Raw genomic sequence first — 12,125 nt, forward strand, 5'->3', positions numbered from 1 at the left:
TCACCCGATGAAGCCAACAGAACCACATCATCCGCAAAAATCAGAGATGAGATTCTGAGGCCACCAAAGCGAAAGCCCTCTGTCACTTGGCTGCGCCTAGAAATCCTGTCCATAAAAATTATGAACAGAACCGGTTCTGTTCATGACCATTCATTCATTCTGTAATTTATTATTCATACCTTTTTGTGCACTTCATATCCACTTTAAAGTTTACCGTGTTGTGTTGTGTTTTGTTGCGCTTTTGAGGCGATATGGGACAGTTTGTACTACGTATGTCAGTACAATAAAAATAAATAGTTATCTTCTCATTATTATCCTGTTGTTCACCAAACTAGCCCACGAGTCTCTGCAGACCCCACATTCACTCTTTAGATAAACTTCTTTATGTAAAAATTGTGATTTTTACAGTAAAATAAACATAAAAAACAGAAAGGCTATACAATTTTTTAATAGTTACCTGGTAGCAGGGAGGGTGCTGACTCGGGTGAAAAACACTGAAGGTTCCACATCAACATGGACACCCAAAGACAGCTCCCTGTAGTAGCCTTCAACTTTGCCTGCTCCCCCCGAGTACTTGAAGTTCAGCACCGCCTCCAAAGTCTGCAAAAGAACAGACGAGGGGAAAAAATGTAGATCAAAACAAAGTAAAACAAGCAGGCACAGGTGTTGCAAAGTTACTCCAAAACAGATGATTCATGAACAACATGTCACATCCTAAAACTGAGAGGAGAAGGTGTTGAGTGTGGGTGAAAAAGCGTGGATTTTCTGGCTGTGTGCCACTATAATGGGGGGAGGGTGGTGGAGATTGGACACACAGAATTACTCAAAGGTACTCTGTGCTGGGGAGAGAGGAAGGGCCACAGGATAAGCAGCCAAGTGGGCGAAGCGTGGGGAAATTAAAAGTGGCAGTTTATGGTGAGCGAGCACTAGCTGACTCAGGCAATGGGGCTGAAACAGGGTAAAAGGATCATCCAAGGTCCTGCTTTTTTTTCCTTATGCAGCATATATCATCTCTCTGAAAATTGCTGATGGAGGAACTGGCTGCGCCTTTCTAGAGAAAAAAAAAAAAATCACTGATTCCTTGATTATTTTCGCTCTTTGTCCACTTTTGTAGAGGCTGAGAGCCAAAATGGAATGATTTGGAGCCTGCTGGCTAGACGGCTGACCTATTACAACCTAATGAACAAAGCAGAGCCCACTGAGCAATGAGAGATAACAACATTAGAGGGAATTATTATTATTGTACATTGGACAGCTTAATTCCAAACTTACACTTATCTGGTACGGTTCTGGCTTTATTTCACGTCCTGGTATATTTTCATGTTCTACAAACCTGCACTCTTCCTTGGATTCCCATGAAAGCTATTCATCTTCCCCTTAGGATGAAACCATTAGCATGCTTAAAAGAGTATCCTTTCTCTTTTGGGTGCAGATGTGCAGCTCAGTCTTGTCCTGTTATGTTGCCTGTGACAGAAGCTCTCAGCCACCGATGATGCCGTCTTGAGATGCCTTCCCTTGTGACTGAACCCAAAATGACAACTTGACCCTTGTGACCTTAATGACTCACATGATGGCAGGGTGGGGGCAGTGTTTCACAAAGGACTTACACCTTGGCTCATGTGACCCTTAAAGACTGACATTATTATTATTATTATTATTATTAGTATTATTAGTATTATTAGTATTATTATTATTATAATTATAGGGTAGATCAATTGCTCTCAGGACCACCACCAAGGGGAGAACCCCACTGTGGATTAAACATTAAACATATGGGACTCCATCAGTTTTTAGGAAGGAATAAGGAAGAGTGTACTAAGGTGTGCCTTAGTATTAAGCTTTGTAACCTTACATGTTCAACAGAACATTAACAATGTTAAACACCCCCAAATTATCCAGATTCACAGAAGTTAGTAAACCTAAATATCATGAAGCTGATACGAGTTGATTTTCATCCAGCTTAACCAGACATTTCAAAATGAGTAGATATTTCTAAGCGAATTCATCTATTTTGTCTTATTTAATTGTAACATAATCTTTCCCACACTGCAACAGTATAATCTACATTACATTACTACAACCAGATGATTTCATTGACCAACATGAAGGTCAATGAAACAAGACCTAAGCAACTCAACAAACAAACATACGTTTCAGCTTTGCTAATGCTAATGCTAATGCTTTCCAGACATGCTCACTTAGGACTCAACACTAACTAAAACTGACAAACAGGTGCTGGTTGGTCTTTTATTCACCTTCCTCTTGCATTTAAAAAAAAATCATATTTAGTACAGTCTGACTGCATGTGTAACGCCACAATCAGCCAGAGAGAGCTCTAATGACGCTGTCTTATGCTTTACATACACACATGCTGAAGCAGACGTAAAAATTGACATGATTACAGTAATAAGTGGTGTTTGCTTAATCTGCCAAGTAGTTCAGGTTAATTAAAAATGAGTTAAATTACCTGAAAAAGTAAGAAAATGTTAAATGGAGTGGTGGATAATATAAGGGGGCAAATTGCAATGATGTGTTGTTCATTAGTGAACTCATTCAAATGGAATCACAGCTACTGCATTAAGATATGTGCATCAACTTTGAGATGTTTGATCTTAAAGCAAATGCACAACTTTGTTATTTTTAAGCAGCAGTCACCTGACTCCTATTTTCAAAACTGTCTGTCACAATATCCTCTTCACAGTAATGAACATTACATCTTTATACATAAAAAATAACTAGTTTGTGGGGGGACTGACAGAATAAGACATGGACAGTAACAGTGTAGTGTGAAGTCTTTGGACTTATAAAAACACATGGTACAGTGGTAAATGGCCTGTATTTGTATAGCGCTTTACTAAACCAGTCATCCACCCATTCACACACACATTCACACAAGCTACATTGTAGCCACAGCTGCCCTGGGGCGCACTGACAGAGGCTGGATCCTGGAATGTTGGTCATACATCACATCACCCAATGAGTCTCAAAAACAGTGATGGTTTGACAAAATGTAACAAAGGTCACTAACTTTTAAATTACAAAAAAATAACTATACTAGACAAGGTACGGAAACAGTATGTAAGTAATACAGCTGAAGCCTATGATTTATTACTGTGCTGTACATAAATGCATTGATGTATTAAAATAATGCATGCAAGCCAAAACTGTCTTAAATGACACATGACTTGAAACTGTGTTTCTGGTACTAATTTGGCTTCGAGTGGAAGAACAAGAAGAGAAAAAAAAGACAAAAAAAAACTTTACACTTCACTGAAAGTCATCCATCTGTTAGTGGCAGATCAGTGTACTCAAATACCAAACAGCTAGAATAATGTGCTGTTAAACCCCTGGTCTTAGTATCATATCAACAGCATCAGAATGCTTAATTTTAAGTCCAACCTTGTGATCCAATGCAAAATAAAACAAAAGGCTGCAAATGAAAACTCTGATATCCTCTGAATACTTTCGTCCTCTACTACTACTGTGAAAGTGAAGCGGTGGAGCCAGTCTGCTTTGGATCTGGACGAAGAACAGCTGTCTTACAGTTCCAAGAAGAGAGACTCACGCTGTGCTGGCAGCAGAATGAAAGGAACAGCATGTTGATATAAATCTCATTTAAATTGATTGACTAAATTCCCTCTGCTTCCTTGAGTAGAGAAACCGGTTGTAGACAGTTTCCAGGATAAGTCCACATTTTCTCTCACTTGTTTTCCTCCAACAAAGAACAACTTTATCCTCCTAACACCGTTATCTAAAGCTTTGCTCTGCAGCAGAACTCGTCTGTTGTCAAAATTATTTTAAACACATCAAACAGCCATAACATTGCACTGGGACACAAAATGCTTCATTCAAACAAACAACCGATGCTTCATATCTCTACAGTGTATTGCAACATATTTGTTTATAGTGAGTATTTCTAAAAGTGAGACATAAAAAGATATGCAAGTCATTTTTCCTCCAAGCCGACCCGTTGCTATGTTACGTAAGTGTCATCTTGTGGCTGCCTATGTGGTACTAATAACTTCAACATGATCCTCTCGAGGATCAGCGATTGTCTCAGCGACACTATCAAACAGCGATTGTGTACTCTGATTCTCTCTTCAGTCCAGGGCCAGCCCCTGAGCTCCTCGTTCATTCAATTCTCGCTCTGTTCTTGGCCCTCTTAGGACTAAACGCCAATCACACCATGCTAAAAATATGTCCTTCTGTAATGAGCTGGCTGTGCTAGGAGCATGCCAGTAACAACACACTGCTTTAATAGCACAACACAATGCCTGGCTGCACAGATGCATAGAAACATCATGATCAGTGAGAATGCCCAGATTTGAGCAATGACTTTATCAAAGTGTTCACCATCACTGACAACTAGAGGTTGTATTTGGTGTGTGTGTGTGTGTGTGTGTGTGGGGGGGGGTGTGTATCCAAGTTAAAGTCTCGTACTTTGTGACCAGCAAAAAAATAAAAAGAAGCAAAGCAAGAGGAAATAAATTAAAAGAGCTATAGTTAATTTATTCTAGTGAATGGTTATCAGCCTTTTGTGAAATAGGATAAAGCAGGAATACTGACAGAACTGAAATAACAGTGACAAATATTAAAAGTGACACTAAACCGAATCTGCAATGATCACCACACTAGCATATGTGTAACTGCTAAGATTAGCCACAATAAGCAACCAAATAAATTCAGTTTAGTTCTAGTCAGTTTTACTGCACTTGAGTTCAACTTTTCAGCTGTGCAAAAACAGCAACGCGTCTCAAAACAAATTGGTGTCTCTCAAAAAAGTCCATAAACACCTGGAAACTGAGGACACCAGCTTGCTGGAGTGGAGAGGAAAGTCGTCCCATTCTGACTGTTCCAACAGTTCTGGCTGATCTTTCACATACTTTTTGTTTCTTGACGCTTTAAATGTGTTCAACTGGTGAAAGGTCTGGACTGTAGGCAGGCCAGCTTACTACCTACTCTTCTACTACAAAGTCATGCTGTTGTGCTAGATGCAGTATGCAGTTCAGCATTGTCTTGCTGAAATATAAGAGGGCTGGAATGCTCGAAGAACTGTGTACCGATGGTGTCTTTCCAGATGTGTAAACTATATATCCATAGGCAATATATATACATATCCCCATACATGCAGACTTTTGTTTGTTTTATTCGATGTGATTCCCATGACAGAATTGTGGCCATTTTTAATGCAGCACTGCCCAATGGCCTGAAGATCACATATATCCAACATTGGTTTCCAGCCTTGTTCATTGCCCACAGAGATTTCACTAGATTTTGCTAAGACTGGGACGATATTAACCTCTGTAGATGGGAAGATATTTACAGACATTACATTAATGTAGAGGAACATTACACTGGAATTGGTCACAATTTGCAAACAGTTTCTTTACAGATTAATGAATTTTCATCCAGCTGTACTTCTGAGAAACTCTCAGGTGTAAAAAGAGGATCTTAGACATGTTACTGACCGGCTCCCAGTTGACCTAATGAGCTACAAAATGTTTCTCCAGCTGTTTTTTTTAGTACCACTTACTTTTCCAACCTTTTGTTACTCACACCTAATTCAAAATGAGCTCATATTTTATTAAAGCAGTAACATTTTCTATTTTAAACATTTGATACGTTTTCTGCTGTGAATAAAATGTGGGTTTATGATTGCATTTTATTTCTATTTACATCTTACATAGTGCCCAAAGTCTTTCAGAATTGGGTTAGTGTGAATAGTTTAAAACAAACAAACAAACAAACAAACAAACAAACAATACATTTGATTAACGTATCTCATAAAAATGAATCAGTTCTCTTACATAATTTAAAATAATTGAATTAACTCTACAAATAGAGAACTTGCAAACTATATTTAGATTGAGTAAAGGCTTGAATATTTGATATTTGATTGCTTTTATCCAGAACTTAGTTATCATGTCTGAAAGATGCGTCTCAGAGTCTCAGTCTCTGCAAAATAAAACACTATCAAAGGATGTAATTCTCAAAGACAAGCACACAATGAGATATGTGAAAAATAAAAAGGCCTCTCGGGTTACCATCGGAATAATAGTACAGTAATGTGTAAAAACAGCTCCACACTAAACCCAAAGATCTTAACTCTAAGAAGAGCTGAAGAATATAAAAGACCTTGAAGATGGTTTTTGCTGATTATTCGCTTCAAACCTTGGTGAGAGTGCAAGGAACCAAATGACATAGAAATGATTCAGGATAACAGCTGGCAGTTAATATTATTGCTATCTAGCTTGTGCTAAGCCATTTATAATTGCTCACTCTGCACCTGTGACTTGGTGCTAAATAATCCACACAGGTCAGTGGACACAGGACAATGCTTACCTCTGCACAACCTACTAACTACTGTTCAACAGCTTAATATAAAAAGGGACCAAAAATGGTGAATCTTACCAAAATAAACTTACATATCCAGACAGAGAAGAAAACAGGGTGTTTTCTTTGCACCAACATCTTTGCAAACCTTATGCCAGCAATGACACAAAAAGACCGTTTACATTTTTATAAACCAACTTGCAACCATTCCTACACATTTTTATGCCTGTATTGATGTTTTTCTACATGCTTGATAATAATATCACCATTAAGCTGGTCTAAATTAATATAAATGTACTACAGAAAACCACCATTGTCTTGTGTCTTCATTGGCCTTTTTTAAAAATCTTTTTAAAAACACTTACTCACTGCAGACGGGACACGGATGGCAGATTGGCTTTTACCTTGAATGCCATCACGCCACATTGCTGTGTTGTGTCACAACAAAACCCCATAAGACCATCCTCTGTGTTCATCAACACAAAATGCAGCATCTGTTCGACAATGGATGTGCACACGCACTCCTACACATAATGGATTAACAAAAAAGGAGAAGACAAGACAAATAACTGAAGGCTTTTTGAATGCACTGGAATGGAGATAAAGACCCTGACGCATCATGCTGAGAAGATTATGGCATGGCCACACGTCTCCTGACAGGAATACTAAGAAGCAGCATCACAGTGACAGGTAGGCAGAAATGGGGACTCTCAAAAATGCACAAACTTACGAGGTTTATCGACTGCTGTTTGTTGGCACAAAGGCAATGCTTTGGTGTTTCTTAGAGGACTTCAACATTTTGGAAAATTCACTTATAGGCTGTCTTACTCAGGAAATCAATATCAATTTAAGCAGTGTGGATTCAATACCAACGCAGTTCCTTGACAGCATAGTCAAGCACACTATGCAATTACCACTGAAGGCACACGTATAGTCAATGAATTAAAAATAACATCAATTTTTGAAGTCTCTAATGTTTTGAAGAACAATCAACAGTCGAAAATGCAAAGAATTCTGTAACTAATGTGTTGTTTTTTTCACTTTTTCTTCTGTTTGAGCAGAAAATGCATTGCTTGACACAACTTTTGCGATGACTCAGCTGTCCATCTGCATCTGAAGGACAAAGGTCACTCTTTCGAGGATGCCAATGTTCACATTTTGGACAGAGAGGACAGATGATTTGAAAGAGGAGTTAAAGAGGCCATCTATCAACCAACTTTGAACAGAGGCGGTGGTTTACGTCACAAACTGTCTGCCATCTATAATCCAGTTTTGAGATCCCTTCCCAGACGCCTTAACGCCCACTCACATCCTCGGCCATTTGACATCAGTAAATCACATGACAGGGTGGGGGCTAGGTTTCGCAATGGGTTCACCCGAAACTCTGGCTGATTGTGACCCACACCCGTTTTCACACCTTGGCTTGTGTGATTAGGCAGAGAATCAACAGGGCGTCCATGACCCTCTTGGGGACACTCGCATAGGGCTTAAAATCCGGGGCTCTCCACCAATTGTTCTTAGAACTGAAGAAGCTTCTCGGATGAGAGGTGAAACGTCTTCAAGGAAACTTAATGAAGTCCAGACGCTTTTCTTTCCAAGCTCCTTAGACTACGAAGACCTGGATGACTGAGAACCTTCACAGACAACCTCTGCAATGGTTTCCCAGTTCAGTGTGTTGTGGAAGCAGACGCCCAGGTATGGGAGCCATGAAACTCTCCCTCATCCTTCCATGGTCAATGACCATGTCTCTGAATGATTTACAATCAGAATAGGGCTGGGCGATATATCGAGCTTTTTAAAAATATCGATATATTTTCATACGAGATATAAGATGTGACAATATCCTTTATATCGATATAGTCTATGTTATGCTATAATTATACTTGTGGAGCCGCAAGTTTGCCTCTCTTTCGTCCACTTTTGTCTCTACGCAACATTACTCGACCTCGCCTCTCCTTCACTGGACACAACTCCCCCTCCTCCCCCATAGCTTCACCTGCAGGCAGCGACAAGATGGACACGGCAAGTCTCCGTTAACGAGTTACTGCGCATCGCCCCGTGCGTGGGGCTGGACGGCGTCAACGTGTTAACGAGCAATCCACGCTAACGAGCTAACCACGCTAACGCCATGCACAGCCTGAAATCCTTTCATTTTCTCAAAAGTTGACAGCGCGCTTTATGTATGAAATTCTGGTTGTGCTTGATGACCGCAAACCGATTTTATGTGGAACACGGCGCTCAGCAATCTGTCAAAAAATGTTTTAGTTCGACTTTGGTAAGCTACGGGGCTGCACCGCTTGATTGATTGTTGGAGCATTACGGCTACCGTAGTCCGGAGGCTGGCGGAGTGATACGTACTGTGCTTCAACGTAATATTACCGTATTGTGTGTGTATAAGGACCATAAATGGCACCTGTTAAGAGACACTGTTACAAAGAGGATTTCAAACTCCAGGCTGTCAGTCACGCAGTAGAAGTTGGGAACAGAGCAGCTGTGAAATCTGTCTTTGTTATTATGCTCAGCGTCTGTTAGTTTACATTTTGACTGCACAATTGCGAGCTCTTTGTTATGCACAAAAACAACATTGTTTTCTTTTATTTATGGACCATGATTATTTAATAAATGCTCGTAATTTATTTTTGAGTAGTTTTTTTCATGTACATCTACGCTGTATGTTAATAAAAGTGCCTGTGTGACATCTGGGACACAGCTTTGACTAAGAACTCTCTTTTTGTTCTTACTTTATGGCTTTAAAAAAAATATCGAGATATATATCTTATATCGCCATCCAGCTAAAAAATATCGAGATATGAATTTTGGGTCATATCGCCCAGCCCTAAATCAGAACCAAATGATTTCTCTCAAGACGATACGACCAGGTCATACACCTATGCTCTGCATTCCTCTCCTGCTCATCAATTATACATAAAATTACTACAGAATCATCCGATTATTTCTATAGATTTGTACTCTAAGTTTAAGTTGTACTCAAAATTTGAGACATACAAGGTGAACAGGACTGGAGACAGCACAGTCCCTTGTGAAGCTTCTATACTACACCTCACCGTATAAGTTAGGGTAGGGCTGGGCCATATCATACCGTTCATGGTAATACCGGTATAATGTTCAGCAATGATAAGAAAATGAAATATGGCGATAGAATATGGGTAAAACGCGCATGCGCAGTCCTTTTGTTTTTATACGTACATGGCGGAAAAAGCATGGCGGCGACGGAGAATAAGAAGGGCGAGAGCGGATCGTTGAAGGAAACAATGAACCAGAATTGGTTTGTAAAAATGCTGCAACTTCAGTGGTGTGGGACTGGTTTAGCTTTCGTCCGTCAGATACACAACAAAGCACTATTTTTGGTAGCGCATGCTAGCGGGCCGTCGTTATTACCGTGTTGTTTGGAAAATACGGCACACTTAAAATCAATCCTTTGGTTTTTCTGAAAGTCGACAGTGCCTCTTATAATCTCGTGTGCCTTATGTATGAATTCTGGTTGTGTTTACTGACCTCGAAACGATTTTATGTGCACGGCGCTCGAAAATCTGTCAAATGTTTTAGTACGACTTTGCTGAGCTACGAACCCGCACCGCTTGATGGATTGTCGGAGCATTACGGCTATCGTAGGCAGGTGCCTCGCGGAGTGATATGTACTGTGCTTCAACATAATATTACCGTATTGTGTGTGTGTGTATGACCTCTTTTTAAGTTTTGTGGATATTATACATGGTTATGCTGAGGATATGACGGCCAATTTCCACTGGAAATGTCTTTTGGTTAAACTGTCAGCAAGGAATTTGCACTACAAATTTTTATATAACTTTAATGCACATAAAAACAGCTGCTTGTTTAAGTGAAAATACATTGATGGTTTTTGGGGGAGTTTGCACTAATAAAGTTGTGGAGTTGTGAAGTGTTTTGTCTAGTGTCAATTATATCGTCAGTTATATCGTTATCGCAAATTTTCAGATGTATGTCGTGATAAATATTTTTGGTCACAGCACAGCCCAGTCTCACATACCGCATCACTCAGTACTCCATGAGATTTGGATGTATTTACTGATATTTCTTAAAGCTTCTCCATCAGCAGCAGATGGATTGTGGGGAATGTACCTGACAACTCAAACGCACTGTTTCTAACAAGCAGCCACTTCTGTCAGAATGAGATTAAGCTCTTTGCAGCATACAGATGACTTGGTCACCCATTCCCAGAAGAACAACGGTGAACACTTCTTTGTTACATGAAACAGTCAGGATGATATCTTCTGCTGCTTCAGACTCAGTTTACAAATGTGGCTCAGGATCCATGACAGCAGCCAAGGACTAATAAAAAAGTCAAACACTAAATTATAATTTTTTTTTTTTTTTTTTTTAAACAGGTGTGTTGGATTTCTCTGCGACCTGTTCATGGTTGAAAGGTAACAGGGCAATTCCTGCAATCAATTCCTTTAAAGCAGACAGAAAGAGGACGTACTCTGAAAAACAAATGGTAACTTTCAGCTGCTCCCTTATTTCCCAGCAGGTCACCACAGTGGATGGATCTGCATGTTTTGCTTTGACATTTGACATCAGATGCCCTTTCTCACAAAACCATTTGTTCATTTGCCATACGGTAATTCTTTTTGTAACACTGTTTAGTGGCAGAAAATTCCACATTTCTCTCCTTCTATGATTGTTAATAAATAGCATATTTGAATAATCCCTTCTCTCTTTAAAATAATGAACAAGGGTATGCTAACAGATCACGACCTCAGCCACCCAAAATGCTCTTATTATTGTACCAGTTGTAACAATATTGACACAGCCATGTTTGGGTAATGTTTTTTAATACCATCGTGCAATCTTTTTTAACTTAGTTTTTGACATTTTTATTAAACACTAGTTTGGCTTTGTGGATATGTTGCTATCACATTCAATCCAACAAATAGTTTGAAGAATGAAAACATACGAGATCAGAACACTTTCATAGGTATAGAATTGGTCTCTCTCTGAGTCGAGCCTTATTAGGAAAAGCTAAGCAATCTGACCTAACTAAGGTCACTTAATTCCTTAAGATTTCATTTAAAGTGCATTTCATTCCACCACCTCCTGGTTTAATCTTACTCATTAGACATGTACAGTGGGATACAAAAGTTTGGGCAACCTTGTTAATAGTCATTATTTTCCTGTATAAATCGTTGGTTGCTACAATAAAAAAATGTCAGTTAAATATATCATATAGGAGACACACACAGTGCTATTTGAGAAGTGAAATAAAGTTTATTGGATTTACAGAAAGTGTGCAATAATTGTTTAAACAAAATCAGGCAGGTGCATAAATTTGGGCACTGTTGTCATTTTATTGATTCCAAAACCTTCATACACAGGTGAATCCAATAATGAGAAAGAGTATTTAAGGGGGTCAATTGTAAGTTTCCCTCCTCTTTTAATTTTCTCTGAAGAGTAGCAACATGGGGGTCTCAAAACAACTCTCAAATGACCTGAAGACAAAGATTGTTGACCATCATGGTCTAGGGGAAGGATACAGAAAGCTGTCTCAGGGATTTAAGCTGTCTGTTTCCACAGGCAGGAACATACTGAGACAATGGAAGACCACAGGCTCAGTTCAAGTTAAGGCTCGAAGTGACAGACCAAGAAAAATCTCATATAGACAGAAGCGACGACTGGTGAGAACAGTCAGAGTCAACCCACAGACCAGCACCAAAGACCTACAACATCATCTTGCAGCAGATGGAGTCACTGTGCATCGTTCAACCATTCGGCGCACTTTACACAAGGAGATGCTG

The 12,125-nt window shown here is 39.4% G+C and overlaps 1 protein-coding gene across 1 annotated transcript in view; it reads right to left on the reverse strand.

Annotated features, from left to right (window-relative positions):
• trappc9 (trafficking protein particle complex 9) overlaps positions 1-12,125 on the reverse strand; it is a gene marked incomplete at its 5' end in the record, with an annotated part of 200,264 nt that overhangs the window by 103,841 nt on the left and 84,298 nt on the right. Inside the window, 1 exon segment of the mRNA XM_005949770.3 lies at positions 458-600. Coding sequence (XP_005949832.2) covers positions 458-600 — 143 coding nt within the window.

The sequence above is a fragment of the Haplochromis burtoni genome, unplaced genomic scaffold (genome assembly GCF_018398535.1).
Source record: "Haplochromis burtoni strain Fernald_Lab_line unplaced genomic scaffold, NCSU_Asbu1 Contig_704, whole genome shotgun sequence".
NCBI lineage: Eukaryota > Metazoa > Chordata > Actinopteri > Cichliformes > Cichlidae > Haplochromis > Haplochromis burtoni.